This window comes from Pseudochaenichthys georgianus, chromosome 9, assembly GCF_902827115.2.
Source record: "Pseudochaenichthys georgianus chromosome 9, fPseGeo1.2, whole genome shotgun sequence".
Taxonomy (NCBI): Eukaryota; Metazoa; Chordata; class Actinopteri; order Perciformes; family Channichthyidae; genus Pseudochaenichthys; species Pseudochaenichthys georgianus.
Window position 1 is genome coordinate 36009282 of NC_047511.1, and position 17541 is coordinate 36026822.

The 17541-nt window shown below is 41.3% G+C and overlaps 3 protein-coding genes across 3 annotated transcripts in view; all 3 read right to left on the minus strand.

Moving 5' to 3' along the window:
* Positions 1 to 1740: 1740 nt before the first annotated feature.
* vcana (versican a) overlaps positions 1741 to 17541 on the minus strand; it is a 42255-nt gene continuing 26454 nt past the window's right edge. Inside the window, exons 7-13 of the mRNA XM_034091321.2 lie at positions 7665 to 7772; positions 7430 to 7543; positions 5972 to 6130; positions 5686 to 5768; positions 4045 to 4189; positions 3724 to 3906; positions 1741 to 3623 (exon numbers count right to left, since the gene is read on the minus strand). Of these exons, the coding sequence (XP_033947212.1) occupies positions 3466 to 3623; positions 3724 to 3906; positions 4045 to 4189; positions 5686 to 5768; positions 5972 to 6130; positions 7430 to 7543; positions 7665 to 7772 (950 nt within the window). The 3' untranslated portion in view covers positions 1741 to 3465. The remainder of the gene's footprint in view (positions 3624 to 3723; positions 3907 to 4044; positions 4190 to 5685; positions 5769 to 5971; positions 6131 to 7429; positions 7544 to 7664; positions 7773 to 17541) is intronic.
* Positions 9595 to 14034, minus strand: LOC139434361 (mucin-22-like). The gene is made up of 4 exons (XM_071204234.1): positions 12887 to 14034; positions 11892 to 12178; positions 9998 to 10226; positions 9595 to 9713 (listed from the first exon to the last, which is right to left on the minus strand). The coding sequence occupies exons 1-4, from the start codon at positions 14028 to 14030 to the stop codon at positions 9595 to 9597; spliced, it is 1779 nt and encodes a 592-aa protein (XP_071060335.1). The 5' UTR covers positions 14031 to 14034.
* Positions 15304 to 17318, minus strand: LOC139434362 (uncharacterized). The gene is made up of 4 exons (XM_071204235.1): positions 17288 to 17318; positions 16709 to 16840; positions 16065 to 16393; positions 15304 to 15363 (listed from the first exon to the last, which is right to left on the minus strand). The coding sequence occupies exons 1-4, from the start codon at positions 17316 to 17318 to the stop codon at positions 15304 to 15306; spliced, it is 552 nt and encodes a 183-aa protein (XP_071060336.1).

Below are 17541 nucleotides of genomic sequence, written 5' to 3' on the forward strand. Positions count from 1 at the left end.
AGAAGAAGAAGAAGAAGAAGAAGAAGAAGAAGAAGAAGAAGAAGAAGAAGAAGAAGAAGAAGAATTGGGAGGGATGTAACCCTCTTTAATGGTCACACATGCAGAGCACACAGCACACACAGTGAAATGTGTTCTCTGCTTTTAACCCATCCTAGTACCAGGAGTCTAGTACCAGGAGCAGTGGGCAGCTATTGTACAGCGCCCGGGGAGCAATGGGAGTGAGGGGGGAAGGGGGATGTCTGGTGCCTTGCTCAAGGGCACCACGGTAGGAGGTGAACTGGGAACTCTCCAAGTAGAAGTCCACACTCCAAATAGGTCTGGTCGGGGACTTGAACCGGCGACCGTACGGCTCACAGTCCAAGCCCCTACTGACTGCCATAGATTTAGTCCCTAATTTTGCTCTCAAAATGGACCAGATTGATGCATTTAACTTCAACATTTAAAAACAAATCTTCCCGGGGGAGCTTGCCCCCGGATCCCCCTAGAGGAGGTGAGGTCCACCACCTGCCCACACCCCCTGTTAAATTGTCTCACCCACATTGAGGATGCTTCCTACGCCCATGTTTTATTCCATGTGTCAAGTGAGGCAAATTGGGTCAAAATGTTATTGCATCAATGATCTGTTAACATTAAAATCACTAAATATATGCTGTAACTATTTTGCTCTAGGCAACTCAAGGGTAATGTGACTATAATGACTATATGAATAATTGTCCAAAATAACATAAAATGCATAGGGTTTTTTGTTAAGTAACATACTTTTGTCGCCGGTCGGCCGATACATGCCGCGCATTAAGTGGGCCTGTCTGTCAATTAATCCCCGGGCCACTTTTTCCCCACAGTCCGCCCCTGGTTGGCAGTCACAGTAAAAACCACAGCAATCCATACTGGCATGAAGATTACATACACCAACTTGATGTTATTACTCTGGTAATGCTACTTTTTGATATTAGGCATATTAGGATATCGCTGACAACTTCCAGTCAGTGTAAAGAGGCCAGTGGGAACAGCGGTGCATTGTAATGTGCTAAAGCAGCTTCTGTTTTTACACCCAGTTGAATTATCTGTTTCCTTTATGCACAGCCATGAATGCATAAAAAGTTTTTTAAGACCTTTTCTTTTATTTATATTTAATTATAAAAGTTACATTCCATAGGAGCCACAAACAGCCATGTTATCTACTAAAGGAAAACTGTATTGTAATTGCAAGTCCACAGTTATGTAGCATCAGCTATTTCAGAACAAGCGTCTTTAATCCAATTCTAACTCCATATGTTAGCTATAATTCACATCCCCACTTCCTTTCCACTCCCCCTGAATGTACTGTCTGTCGACCAAGAGGCTTGTAGTGGGTTTGATTTGTTGATGTAGGTGCAAGAAGCGACACTACATTGAACATTGGTATGATCCTCTGCAAAGCTTGATTGTGATTCACAGAATTCAGTGTTGATTCCATATATTATGTTTATATGGAATTCAATGAAAGGTCTACCCTCGTCTTTGGTATTCTGCAGACAATATGTCAGGTTTATGGTCTAGTCTTATAGTGCTACCTGCTGGTGAAACAACCACACTACTTACTCAATACAAAATGTATCTTGGTGTATGAGGGCATCTGCATTCATTTAACCTCTTTAACTGCCTATTTAAATACTGAATATAGATACTGTTAAAAGGTGGCTTCTCCATAAAAGCGTTACAAAACTGAAAAACAAACATATTGCTAATTGAATTCCTGCTTAACACAACATCGTAAAAATGAACATGCACAACTCTCAAACACTGTACAATGCTTCCCAATACATTTCCCAAACATTTCCTTAAAAAGTCCAAATTAAATGTTATTAGTATAGAATATCCATATATTTATTTTTATTTCTTTGGTGATTTAAAGCAGAAAAAAACACTTTGAGCTCTTTAAAAAAAATTCACAAACATCACAGACATTCACATTGTAAAATAAAAAAAACAAAAACAGTTTAAATAGAAAATGATGTTATGTGCACATTAAAGCACACACACTGACATTCACAGGCAGACAAAACAAATACTTTTTTCCCTTTAAAAATGCTGGAGACATTCACAAACATACACATGTAAAAGTGTGTTGTTAATTTTACAGAACATTATTGCAGCCAATGGGAATATAGTCTCTGGTCCACTGCTGGCCTTACAGATCCATTCACTTCAAACAGCCTGTGATTGTGGCTGGTCTCCTCTTGATCGTACAATAGAAATATATGAAGAGTACAGCTGGGACAGGGAATAGTATCACATGTATCTGTAAGTGTAGAACAAGTAAGGAGTTCAAGAGCAGCTTGAAAATCAATCATATGCATCTGTTCCTAAACAGCCGTTATGTTCAAGTCTTTTTGAGTGTTTCACAAAATACATTCTCTCAAAGGCTGATTTTAATCGATCACAATAACAGGAAAGTTACGTGTCCCGAAGAAAAGCATAACCTAGAAAAACCATCACAGGCGACAGCACAACAGCAACAGATGAGACCAGGACTATTTGGTGTGTAATTCTAAACTGCAATAAAGTTATTGTAAACATGCTGTGGCAACTCAGTTTTGCACTGAACACACATGAGCAGAAGATACAGGCTGCTGAGACACCTCCATCTTTCATTTGAAAGTAGTGATGGACATCAACTTTGATCAGTGAATAAAGGCTTTGTCCGTAAGAACAATCTCTCATATTAAATTGCTTAAAATCACACAAAATAATATTAATAAGTTTAAAAAATATCTGTGTAAAGAAAAGTTTTCATCAACATTATCCTGACAACACATTGATGACAGCCAATGACGAATGGAGCGAATGAAAGTTGAAGGTCTCCATCACAGACATGGGCCTGTTAATAATCTGGACTCTAAATATTTCCATGGCTCCAATTGTGTTGTGGGAATTTGGATGTCTTGACACAGAATAAACATGGTTAAAATGTGAGGACTTCAATATATTTATATATGCATGCATGCTCTTTAAAATGAAGTCCAGCTTAAAACAGCACGACAACATAATGGATTGCTTTACATAACATAAGCGCTATATTTTCACAACAGCTTTTTTTTCTATGAATGGAACACTTATGGTGATTTAAAATAAAACATTTGGTGTACAAGTTATTAGACAACAGTCATGAATGTATTATTTGATAAGCTGGAAAAATAAAAAACGTCCACCGTTTAAAAAGAATGAGTACACTGTTTTGCTTTTCCAGTAGCCAGCTGAAAGTGTTAAATCCACATCCAGAAAAGTTATGTATCAACATCTTTTCAAAAGGCACTTCATAAGATTCCATTGTCATCCAAAATGCAACAAAAGCTGCAGGTTATCCGCCTGGTTTCTTTTGATGAGTTTTCTCACGTGCTTTTACTTGGGGAATCGTTTTCCTCTTTCACACAAGCATCAGCCATGTGTTCTTGTCCTGGGGAAGCTGTGCCACGTTAAATGGCATTACTTTCTGTTCTGCTTATGTTCAGTTCTCTCTCTTCTTCCCCGGTAGCGCTGATGGTGAAAGCGAAAGGCTGCGTCCGGCCAACTTTTAAAGTTATTTACGCTGTAGAGACTCTTGTGTTGATGTTTTTGGAAAACATTCCTCTGATAGCTTGATGCTGTTAGAAAAAAAGGATGTATTAGTTAAAAAAACACGTATTGTAATTGTCAAAATCCTAAACAGTAAGAGACACTACGAATATTATTTGTTGTACTTACGGTTATTGCAGGCTATTTTAGGGCTATCCCATCGTCCATCTCCACGACAACGGATAGTTGGGACGTGCCTCTGAATAAAGCCTGTTCGACACTGGTATCTCACCAGCGAGTTGATCTCATACCTCTCACGCTTTTTACCAAAGGTACGTGCATTCTCCACCAGAGGGGGCTGGTTACAGGCCACTGAGAATCAGAGGTGATGATAACACTTAAAGTGAGTATTTTTACAGTAACAGAAGACCTTTCTCCTCTCAAAAACACATGCATCCATCCAGTAAAGTAAAAGAGGATATGTGCTAACACAAAATGTGTAATTTTTACCTGTGCCCTTTTTGCAAGTGTAGGTCAGATGGTAGTTGCAAGGAACATCATTCCATTGGCCATCCTCGTGCCATATCATCACAACACAATCCTCACCAGAAGAGAAGAAGCTGTCAGGCTGGTTGGGTCTCCAGTTTTCATATTGCTGAAATAAGAGCAGAGAATTAAGAACTTTGATTGTAAATATAGTCTATTATACCTACACCAAACATCTTAAAATGGTGTTGCCAACTATGTTCAGCAAATCTAAGTGTAAGCTGTGGAATGAGCAGCCATAACAGTGATTTGACAGGTTTCTAAAAGACAGTGTCCATTGCCCTTTACTACGATTCATAATGAACAACAACACACTTACATGTCACTTCATATATGGGAAATGATCGGTATACAGTTAATGCCACAGACCAAAAGGGCTGCATTAGAATGAAAAACCATAAATGCAATGTTATTACGTCACACCTGCATACCTAGCATTACATGTGTAGTCTGCAATAATCCCAACAAACACAGATGTACATTTACAAAGTAATACAGTATACACACAGCTGTAGTGCTGTGGGGCATTCAACCAGGAGTCACGGCTACCTGAAGTCTTTCAGCACATTCAAGGTTCAAACAGCCTCTTCAAAGCTGTGACCCCCATCACCCACCCACTCCGATCATGCCTTGAGGCTCTGCTACTCTGTCATTATGATTAAAAAACACACACTGACTTCCTGCTCAGCTCACTAAAAGTTACAAATGGGTGACCCATCAACTGCACAGCAGGCCTGCATCCTACTCAAAACAATCACACAAACTTTGATCACCCACACGCACAACCAAAGATACACCAACCTGACCATTTCGGTTGATAATAATGAAATATATTTTAATGTTTGCAAAGCAAACATGTTACTGTTATTTATTAGGTATCCATGTGTAATAGTTAGATCAACTGGAGGTGACCACCCACCCAGATCCCCTGGGCTGCTTCCAATGTTTTTGTCTCTCTGCGGCCAAGCACAGGTGCTGTCCATCTGTGTGTCTGCCTGCCTGGTGGCCCTTCCCCCGGGTGGCTGTCTACTGGCTGGACCTTCTGATATGTGTGAGGGTTGAAGGGGGACCCTACCTGTCCATGCCTGCCAAACTCCCCTCTACACAGTCTCACTCACACCCTCAACCCCCCTCAATCTCTCAGCTGAGCAAGGGTCCCCATAGGCAGCCTCTGCTTGTCTTTTTACCCCCAGGCTGCCTCTATGCTTCCCCTATCTCTGTTCCTGGATGATTATCTTTAAAGTGAGGACATCTATCTGTATGACACGGATGCACATAGTAATTAGAAACTTTCCTATCTAGTGAGGGGAATTTTCAGCAGCTGATTACTATCCTAAACATGCTTCCACTTCTGTGCTGTTTTTAAACACTGCATATATGAGCAGCATGCATTTCCAATCTGTGCCATCTCCTCTAAATTAGATTTATCTTCAAGTATTTTTGAAACTATTGGTTTTCTTGTACTGTACTCACACTTATTGAGGTGAGGCAGGAGAGAGCGTCATGAGAAAGTCACCAAAGACCCAAATAATAATAACTCTTCCAAGATGACTGTGTTTATCATTGACAGCTTTTTTGACAAAAAAAGGTGAGAAAGTATCTTACCACAGGTCTGCCGTCAGTCCAGCGGAAATCACTGTCAAACATCTTATCATTCAGGCCAATCCACTGGTAGTCCTGTCCAAGACCTGCCATAGAACAAAGCGTGAATTACAGCAGATTGCATTTCCAGGACTGGTTTCAAACATAGGAAGACAGATATAGGGATAGCATTTTGATTGATGATTGTCCTGCATTGAATGTAAAGCTGAATTGGTGTTTAATGATGAGGGTTTAATAAATATCTTGTTTTGCCCTTGTTGATAGTCTACAAATGTGATTTTTAACTTACGGTTGACATAATGTTGCTCCTCGTGGGAGAGGATGCTGGCGAGATGAGCCCCATGCATGCGACACTCTCTCTCTGCTGTGTCCCAGTTTCTTCTTTGGGGGATGTACTTGTAGCAGTGGCCCTGGAACTTATGCCAGCCATAGTCACATGTTTCTGTATCTGATGGTAGAGAAAGCAATATGGGATGAGGTACATATTCGCAACAGATTGATAGACATTACAGTACATGCATTTAAAAAATGTAAAAACCCTATTTTACTTTCATCCATGAATCGATTTATCTTAACACCTCCACCACATAATGACATTATCTCATCTACTGCATCCAAACTACCTCTAACACCTGATATACTGAGCCTTCAGGCCTGCTGTTATCTCTGACTCTAACCTGGCTGGGAACAACATTATGGATTAGTTATTGCAGCCCTTAACATCATCACTATAAGGAGGTGGAGGCAAAACTAGAAGTAATGTAATTCAGTGCCAATTATCATCAAAAGGTAGATGAGTATGGTTCTTTTCAGAGTAATTTACAGGTAAGCAAGACTGCAAAACCAAATCAATAAATCAAGATTCCGAATTACAGACAGAAAAATGAATGGAGCATTAGCTATGCAGTTGCAAAAAGGTCAAATGTATGTCAAACCCAGAAACTCAAAAGGTGATGCGATATGAAATAGATTTGGGATAAGGTTCAATTGTTTTTAGATGTTCCTATTATTTTACCAAACATTTGACAACACTTACAGTACAGCGCACGGATGTGATTCACTGATGAGTGATCCCTACAAAATGTAGGGTATAGATTCTGGTCAAGACTAATCGGATTCAGAATTTAGATGATGCCCTGTGTTCAACCCATTTGGTAAGAAAGATGGTCATAACTGGAAAACTATATAGGGATATAGAAATGTCAGAATACATTTTAAGGAGTGACTCAATGTCTAGCATACCTAAGGTGTAGTGTACACCGCATTTAACCTGGCACTGAGAAATTAAAGTCTGAAAAGAGGACCACTCAAAATGTCCTTTACTGTCTGTGTGTCTGTAACATGTGGAAACTAAAGTTCAATAGTGCCTGAAGTACTTTCAGACACAACTTTCTGATTGTGGTTACGAGATGATTAAAGTGTTTATGATTCAGCTAATGCAGTGGAGAAACAGAAGACAATGCTCTATAGATGTATTGTGAGTGTGTCATTAGTGACTCACAGTCTATATTTTCTGTTTTATTTCCCAGGGCAGCAATCGTGTGTAACAATTGCCTAACAAGTTACCAAAGTCAAGACTTATCCATCGGTTACAATTCTTTATCATGTCATTTAAAAATGGTGTAAACTAAATTAAGAGATTTTAGCTGAACAGTTGGACCAATAATAGAACAATAATGACGTGAATGGGTTTATCTGAAATAAAATAAGACGAGAAGAGAATCATTCCAACAACCCACAAACTTACCCTCCTCGCAATACAGCCCAGAGTAGCTTGGTAGGCAGACACAAGTAAAGCAGGCCAGCCCATCAACACATGTACCTCCATTGCGGCATGGGTTTGACTGGCACTCATCGATATCTACATAAGAAACAGACATAATGAATAACAAAATATAGTTAAAACAATATTTGGCAGATGCTTCCTGGTTCAAAGTTAAGGCCATGAGAAATTATGAGAGAAATAATTGACAGTTTATTACCTGTTTCACAGCGATAACCATTGTAACCAGGAGTACAGCTACACGTATAGATGCTGCCACTCTTGAAGCAAGATCCTCCATTGAGACAAATATTTTCTGAACACGAGTCTGTACATGAAAAAGTGTAATAAGAGTTGCATGAAAAGGAAATTATTATGAGCATACACATTTTTGTTGTATTGGAATATAAGCCGTTTAAAGACATGTACCTTGTATTTCGACAGTCTTGCCAACGACAGTGTGCTCCAACTCGAATCCTATGTCAGCTACTGCAGTTGTTTCCTCCCCTGTTAGTGGTGGTTCTTTAATGACTGTTGTGTCATTATGTTGTTCCTCAGAAAAAGATGACGGAGTAGTGGCTAGAGATGCAACCAAAACAGAATGGCTTTGGGCTTGAGCTGGTGCCGTTGTGAACTCTGTTTGGGTCCTTGTGGGTATTTCAGTGTAAGTAGAGACGTCCATTTTGCTCTCATCTTCTTTCTCAGAGGTACTATCAACACTAGTGGACTCTATCTTTGAGGCTGTGGTAGCATTGACCTTGAATACTGTCAGAATGTCATCTAGGGACAGGGACTGTTGCTCCGTATTGATGATCTTTGGTTTCTTTGTAGTAGTAATTTCATCAGACACATTCTCAAAGCTGGAGGATGCACTCTCAGAACTGACGGACCCATTTTCAGCCCTAGTGCTAAGGATAAATGGTGACCTAGTCGTGGCAGATATCATTTCAGAGGTGACGTTCGCAACTTCATTATTATCTATCTTCATCAACATGTTTTCTTCTGAGCTGCTAATCCTTTCTGAACCACTCTCAGAACTAGAGGAGGATGCTGTACTGACGGGAGCTGAAGCAGAAGGCAAGAAAGGGATAGCGGCTGCTGCTTCTACGGGAGACTTCGTAGAAGACCTTTCTTCTGAGCTACTTCCAGAACTGCTTACTGAGTCAGTAGATTGACTCTCAGATGGTTGAGGAGCAACAGCTGGTGTAGTAAGGAACACTGCTGTGTCTTGTGATGTTTTAGTTTCATTGGATGGTGGAGTTGATTCAACAATGGTAAGGTTTGGATCTTCATAATCTGGGATGGGATAATCTGTATTGACATCATATATATTTTCTAAAGAGGTGGGTTGGTGAACTGTATCTGGAGATGGTTCTGGCTTTGCACCAGGATTCAAGGATTCAACTGTCCCATCTTCCACTGAAGCAGAAACAGCTTCAGCCACAGAAGAAGAGGTAGCGGGCACAGTTGTCGATTCTGTAATCTGGTTTCCTTCATGACTTGTGAACATAGGGCGAGTTGTGGTCAGTGATATATCCTGAGAAGAAAGATCAGTGTGAGGGATGTGTGTTATTGCAATCTCTGATCTGGCATGTTCAAATAACCTCTGGGGAGTGGTTAGGTGTTGTGCAGGGGAAAACATTGTGAGAAATTGGACCATGACTTCAGGCTGTGATGGTGATGATTTTGAGGGAACATTTGAAGTAGATTCAAAGGAAATGTGTTCTGTTGGCATTGTGGTGACTACTACTTTAGTCTCTGAACTCATAGAGATTTCTGCTGCATGTGTAACACCAGTAGGTTGATGTGTGCTTGTTAGGTCTGCATCTTGTATCTCTTCACTTTCAGAAGCTGTTGACCCTGATTCAACAGAAGTTAATGTCTTTGGTGACTCTTCAGTGCTGGTCACAGCAGGGTATTGTGTTGCATAAGCGTCAGTGATGAAGGTCTCAGTTGCCTTCGGACCTGAGGTTTGTTCAGATGTAGAGGATTCTAGTTTATCTGTTTGGGTGTTTGCCATCTCAGGTGATAAAGTGCTTGTGGTTATATCCAAATCAATAGTACTGGAAACAGAGGAAACAGCTGGAGTGACAGAATCTTCTTCTTCTGTTAAAATGCTCATAGTTGTTGCTGTTGAAACAGGGATTTCCTCACTCTCCGATGATGTACTTGCAAAACTTGACACTGCAGTTGACTTTTGATAGGCGGATGGGGAAGTTGCAGTCTCTCCTCTCTTTCCTGTCACCGTTGTGGGCAGTGTTGTTGATGACTTTTCAAAAGACACTCGATCAGTGACATCAGAAATGGAAGCAACCAATGGAGTCTCGGTGCTAAAAAGTGAGGACACAGTTGAGGATGGCATCTCTTTTGTTGGCATTGAAAGTGAAGAAGCTGTTGCTTCTAGAGTTTGTTCACTTGAACTCACTGCAGATGTTTCCACTGAGCTTGAGTCTGCAGAGGAAGGCTCTGTCCCTTTAGAATAAACAGTTTGATCAGTAAGATGGGAAGTTATTGAGGCGTCAACAGATGTTTTACTATCTTCAACTGTGCTACCTCTAGCATCAGTTGAAACTCCGTTGGTCATAGGTGCTTGGCTCTGTGCTTCAGCTGTTTTATCTTTCAGTGATGAGGGTGTAGTTGCAGTCTGGGAAATCACATCACTAGGTTCAAAGTGCTGGCGTGACTCCTCACTTGGCATCATTGGGCTGGTTGTGGCCAACACAGTTTTCTCAGAGGAGATTTCAATGTGTGGATGATGAGTGAACATGATCTCAGAGCGGGCCTGTTGGAAGGACACCTCAGATTGTATCGTATCTGGTTCAGGTACATAAGTAGTAACAAACTGAACCATTACATCAGGCTTTGGAGTGCTTGAAAGAGAAGATAATGTCAATGTGGAAGTTGATTCTTTTGTAGATTTAGAGGTAATGTGGTCCCTTGTGCTCTCTTCGTGTGCTGGGGTTGATAATGCACCATTGGTAGGGGTTGAAACTGTTTCTGATGATGATGCTTTCACTAACTCTGTGGTTATCTCAGTCATTTGAGTTGTGTACTCTAAGGTCATTGTGGTGGGTTTCTCTGTGCTGAAATAATGGGAGAGTGGAGGGGCCACAGTATTTTCAGTCTTGATTGTCAAAGTCTTAGATGATGCAGTTGTGGTTTCTGAAAGGTAATCTCCAGAGCCTACAACATCAATGTTATTTGGGATTACAAATGTATCTGTGCTGTAGTGAGGAGGTGATGTCATTGTGGAAAGCAATTGGTCCATTGTACTGTGCAGAAGAGTATCTTTTTGTGTTGCAGGTTTTGTGACAGTGTAATCATCAGAGCTATCCTTCCCAGTAACATCAGGAGACGATGTGACAGTTGGCTTCTCAGTGCTATAAAGACTGGAAGCAGTATGTGATACTGCAATTGCTATCTGCTCCATGGCAGGTTCAGTTGAGGTCACGGAAAACGTTACTGGTTCTACCTTCAATGTTGAAGTTGCTAGTGTAGCAGAAGTTGGATACATTGAAGTGTCTGCATCAGTTACATCTTTCAAAACAGTGACAGATGGTTTCCCTGTACTATAAAGAGAAGAGGGAGCACTTGCTGGTGACTTTGCAAACTCTCCTGTGGCAGTGCCAGGTGAGGTTGGTGAGATGTGTTCTGCCTTATCTGTTGTTGTTATTATGCCCTCAGTGAACATACTTTGATTTTGTTGACCTGGAATCACCTCATTTGTATGTCCTTGTTCAGGCGCAACAGTTGGTTTTTCAGTGCTGAACAGTAAAGAGACTGTAGATGTTGTTGTTTTCTCAGATGCTGTCCATTCACTAGAGTCATCACCTGAAGATTCTTTATCGAAAGCTTTACTCGTTGTTTTCAGTGTGCCAGGTTCAGTGGACACTGATGTAAGTTGTGTGGCAGCAACTGAAGGTACAACAGTTTGCGTGGAAATGGTCAAACTTAATGTTTCAACTGTTGGGCCATGAGTTGTGGCAGGAACGGCTGTGGGTAAGGATGTCATGTTATTTTCTTTTTCCACTGTGCTGAACATATACTCCTCACTTGACATCGGTGTGATTGAGCTTGAGTCTGTTGTTTCAGTTAAAGTTTGAGAAGACACAAATGATGAAGCAGCAATCTCAGTGATCGACTCAGTAACATTATCAGCAGTGTCATCGCCTGAAAAGTCATTCTCCACCAGCTCTGGAACTGGTTTTGATTGTGTCTCAATAGGAAATACAGTATATGGTGTAGTTAAATGGGTTACTTGAGAGACTGAATTTGTGGACAGAGTGTTAGCTGGAGTGGCCTGTGGTGCAGATGTAACCACCTCTTCACTAGATGTCTCCATACTAGATACACCTTCCACAATTGTTGGTTTTGGAGTGGGTGTTGAATATTCTGAAGACGATAAGGCTAATGCCAATTCAGTGATTGAGGTTGCATGTACAGTTACTGGTGTAGGAGTGAAGAAGGTGGCATCAGTCCCTGAACCTTCTGATTGTTCTGTTACTTCCGACATTTGAGACATTGTAATTGGTGTGACACCTCCAGCTTCCTCTGTCTGAATAGTTGGGTAAAAGGAAGAAGAGGGAACTATGGAGATAGTGTCTGCATCAATGATATTATCATCTTTGGTAATAAGTTCGGGAGCGGGGCTTCCTTCCCTCATACTGTCTGTAGCTGTAGAGAAAAGCTCATCTTCATCTTTTGCATCCTCTGTGAATATGATGGTTGTGCTGGCTGATGGTTTAGACACATGCAGGACCATGGTAGGTGTTTGTTCAGTTAGGTCAGTTTTGGCTATGCTGCTACTGGGAGTAATGATGACAACCTGTTGGTCTGTGATGCTTTGATATATAATGGAGGGAATAGGGGTGGACATCATTGTGCCTACAGTTTGCTTATGTTCAGTGATTGAGATTTCTGTGGTGAAGTCAATTGCAGAGTGATCACTAACTGAAGCTTCTTTTGTATGGGGGGAGACAGTTGTATAGGATGACTGCGTTATGTGCTCAGCTAGAGTAAATTCCTCCTGGCCAATGCTTGAGACAGAAGGCACTGTCGATTCAGAAGTGATGGGTCTTTCTGTATCTGGAGCAATGTCCCCCGACTGTGAGGAAACCTGCTCATCAGTGGTTGCTGTGACAGACACAAGGGTTTCAGTTTCACCTGTGGCTTCTCCATATGTGAAGGCTGAACTTGGTGTTGATGTAGCTGTTGCAGATAAAGACGTGTTACCCAACTGGGCAGATGTTACAGCATATACTGTTATGTTTGGTTTCTCTGTGCTGTAGAGAGAAGATGATACTGTTTGAGCAGATGTTGAAACATATGGTCCACTTTCATGCAATGATGTTGTTGTTTTAGGTTTCTCTGTGCTGAATAGGGAAAAAGCTGTATTCTTTATCTCTATATCTTTAATATCCAATAAAGCAGTTGTTTGGTCACTTGAGCTCTCCTCAGGAAAAGCAACAGCACTAGATGATAACATGATTCCTTTTGTAGCTGCAACAGTTGTGGACAGGGGATGACTTGTGACTGGTTCAAATGTAGTTGGTCCATCAGAAAGATCATCACCTGAACTCTCATCATCCAATGTAGAGTCATCTGTGAAGACCCCACTGCCCTGTTCAGTAATAAAATGCTCACTGCTTGTCAGGTGTGGTGATTGAGTTGATGTCATAAATTCCTTGGTAAGCTGTGTATTGGATTGAGTTGAGGATGCAACACTTAACATGTCAGGGGTGCTCTCTTTGTCATCTAATTCAGTCTCATCTGTGGCTTCAGTAAATTCGTTCTGGGGTTTTATGGTAGTCTCATCGGATATCCCTGCACCAGATCCATCTGTACTAGATTCCAAATCATCCTCATCGGTAGAGCTACCAGAGCTCTCCATGTCAATAAATGTGAAGGTTTCCTTTATGGTATGCACAGTGACACTAGGGATCACCATGGGTTGAGAGGTTCCTAAGGTAAAAGGACTTGTTGGGACCGTTGTAAAATCTCCTGCACTTGAACTTTCTCCTTCCATAAAAGTGGAGGCAATTGATGGCTCAGAGGTCATTATTGTGTGTTGATCAAAGGCTGTTGTTGTTGGAGTTTTATCTGTGGATTCAGATGTGTCTTCTCCTGAGCCCTTTAGTTCAGCAAAATCACCACTTTCTAACTCAGAAGTATCCTCAATTGTGGTAGAAAAGTGGGTAACATCTGTAGATTCTTCTTTCATCAACGGTGAAGTAGTTTGGGATGATGATTCAACAATAGGTTGTGATGTGGTCTGAGTCTCAGCTATTTCAATTGTATCTGTGGCTGTAGAAAATGTGATTTTGCTTTTAGATTCGCTGGATGCAGTTGGTGGTACTGGTGTTGGTTTCTCAGTACTGTAGAGAGAAGAGGCTATGGTTACTTGAGATTTTAAAACGTCAATGGTTTTAGTGCCATGAGAGGAGGTTGCAACCGAAGAATCTGTCACAGCTGAGATCCGAGCCGACATATCAGTGAACTGGTCACCAGAGCCCTCTGCATGCATTGTGCTCGCTGAAACCACTTTAGGTTTTTCAGTACTGTGAAGAGATGAAGTAATATTTGTCATTGTCTTTGAGGCTGCCACACTTGCAACAGTTGTGATCATAGGTTTCACTGTGCTGAACAAAGAGGATGATGAGATATCAGTTGGAGGAGACGTAATAGTAGATTCAGAGGTATGAATTTGTTCAGGTTCAAGTAATCCTGTGGTTACTGTTGGTCTTTCTGTGCTGAACATGGAAGAAAAAGTGCTTTTTTTACCAGCAACAGTGGTGGTTTGATAAATTAACTCACTCTCATCGATTATAGGAATGGATGGGCTTGTGGAGCTAGGAGATGCAGTAACTGTTTCCTGTGAGCTGCCAATAACTATAGCTGAGTGACTAATTGGATTCACTTTTTGGTCAGTAGTTGGCACAACAGACAGAATGGATGATTCCTCTGTTAGAATTTCAGTTGTGTGCCCATTTGAGCTGTCTTCTTCTGAAAAACTAATTGTAGAACTTGTCTCCAAATCTTCAATAATCTGGATTGCTGAAGTTTTACTTGTTTCAGTTTCACGTGATGCTGTGATTGGTGGTAAATCTGTGCTATACATTGATAAGACAGCAGTTACTGTGGTGAAGGGCGCTTTAGTGAAATTGTCAGTGCTGTCTGTTGTTGGGAAAGTAGAACTTGTCTCTGGTGTAGCTGATGTTTTACTTGTTAGACTTGTCGTAACAGTATCTTGAGTTTTAGCTGACCCCGATGTTGGTTTCTCAGTACTGTATAATGATGAAGCTCTGGTAATAGCTGTTTTCAAAGTGTCACTTGTTTCCGTTTCATGCGATGCTGTCACTGATGGTGACTTTGTACTCGACAATGAAGAGAAAGCAGTTGCTCTGATGGTTGACTCTTTGGCAAAATCATCAGTGATGTCTCCAGAACCCTCTGTTCCTGTGGGAATGAGCAATGATGATGTTTCTGGTTTAAGGGTTGATCCAATTGAGGTAAGAACTGAATCTGCCTTTATAGTTTCACTGCTAATGTCTTTATCCTTACTGTCTGAAACAGCAGATGAAGCAACTGGAGATGTTGCAGTTGGTGCCTCAGTGCTAAACAGAGAGGATTTAGACGTGACAGAGGAAGACTGCGTGAAAATGTCTTGGGTTTGGTCACCTGAGCCATCTTCATCTGTTTTTGAGAGAGGAGAACTTGTCTCTGGTGTAGCTGATGTTTTACTTGTTACACTTGTCGTAACAGTATCTTGAGTTTTAGCTGACCCTGATGTTGGTTTCTCAGTACTGTATAATGATGAAGCTCTGGTAATAGCTGTTTTCAAAGTGTCACTTGTTTCCGCTTCATGCGATGCTGTCACTGATGGTGACTTTGTACTCGACAATGAAGAGAAAGTAGTTGCTCTGATGGTTGACTCTTGGGCAAAATCATCAGTGATGTCTCCAGAACCCTCTGTTCCTGTGGGAATGAGCAATGATGATGTTTCCGGTTTAAGGATTGATCCACTTGAGGTAAGAACTGAATCCGCCTTTATAGTTTCACTGCTAATGTCTTTATCCTTACTGTCTGAAACAGCAGATGATGTAACCGGAGATGTTGCAGTTGGTGCCTCAGTGCTAAACAGAGAGGATTTAGACGTGACAGAGGAAGACTGCGTCAACATGTCTTGGGTTTGGTTACCTGAGCCATCTTCATCTGTTTTTGAGAGAGGAGAACTTGTCTCTGGTCTAGCTGATGTTTTACTTGTGAGACTTGTGACAGTCACTGATGGAGTTTCAGTGTTTAACATTGAGGACAGAGTGGTTGCCAGAAGTAAGGACTCTGCGGTGAAATCAACACTGCTGTCTACAGACTTTTCAGCTTGAGTGGTAGGTTGAAGTGCCAATGTTGCAGTTCCAGGGCCCATGGTTGGTCCACTGAATGAAGGAATGGACTCCACCATTGTAGATATACTGCTGATAAAATCATCATCCATTTCCGTAACAGAGGATATAACAGATGCCCAACTTGGAGACATTGTCATTGAGCTTGTGAGTGTCTCATCAGAGGATGGAGAAATGGATGGTTCTCCTGTAAATGATGGCAGTTTTGTGAAATGTATGACGGAAGAGATATCAGTGTACATTTCAGATGTTTGGTCACCTGAGCCATCTTCAGCTGCTTGAGTGATCATGGCACTTTGTTCGGTGTTATCAGTTATTGCAGAGACTGAGGACTTCTCTGTCTGAGCTGTTGTAGCACTGGCTTGTTCCCCAATGGAAAGAACAGTTGATTTCTCAGTGCTAAACAACAAAGAAGATGTAGGAACCATAGTGTCTTTGCTGGACATTTTAGTAGTTTGCTCTACTGAGCTCTCTTCCTCTAATGTTGGGAAACTAGGACTTGTCTCTGGTGTAGCAGATGTTTTACTTGTTAGACTTGTCGTAACAGTATCTAGAGTTTTAGCTGGCCCTGATGTTGGTTTCTCTGTACTGTATAATGATGAAGCTCTGGTAATAGCTGTTTTCAAAGTGTCACTTGTTTCAGTTTCATGCAATGCTGTCACTGATGGTGACTTTGTACTCGACAATGAATAGAAAGTAGTTGTTCTGATTGTTGACTCATGGACAAAATCATCAGTGATGTCTCCAGAACCCTCTGTTCCTGTGGGAATGAGCAATGATGATGTTTCCGGTTTAACGGTTGATCCAATTGAGGTAAGAACTGAATCCGCCTTTATAGTTTCACTGCTAATGTCTTTATCCTTACTGTCTGAAATATCAGATGATGTAATGGGAGATGTTGCAGTTGGTGCCTCAGTGCTAAACAGAGAGGATTTAGACGTGACAGAGGAAGACTGCGTGAAAATGTCTTGGGTTTGGTCACCTGAGCCATCTTCATCTGTTTTTGAGAGAGGAGAACTTGTCTCTGGTCTAGCTGATGTTTTACTTGTGAGACTTGTGACAGTCACCGATGGAGTTTCAGTGTTTAACATTGAGGACAGAGTGGTTGCCAGAAGTAAGGACTCTGCGGTGAAATCAACACTGCTGACTAAAGACTTTTCAGCTTGAGTGGTAGGTTGAAGTGCCAATGTTGCAGTTCCAGGGCCCATGGTTGGTCCACTGAATGAAGGAATGGACTCCACCATTGTAGATATACTGCTGATAGAATCATCATCCATTTCCGTTACAGAGGATATAACAGATGCCCAACTTGGAGACATTGTCATTGAGCTTGTGAGTGTCTCATCAGAGGATGGAGAAATGGATGGTTCTCCTGTAAATGATGGCAGTTTTGTGAAATTTATGACAGAAGAGATATCAGTGTACATTTCAGATGTTTGGTCACCTGAGCCATCTTCAGCTGCTTGAGTGATCATGGCACTTTGTTTGGTGTTATTAGTTATTGCAGAGACTGAGGACTTCTCTGTCTGAGCTGTTGTAGCACTGGCTTGTTCCCCAATGGAAAGAACAGTTGATTTCTCAGTGCTAAACAACGAAGAAGATGTAGGAACCGTAGTGTCTTTGCTGGACATTTTAGTAGTTTGCTCTACTGAGCTCTCTTCCTCTAATGTTGGGAAACTAGGACTTGTCTCTGGTGTA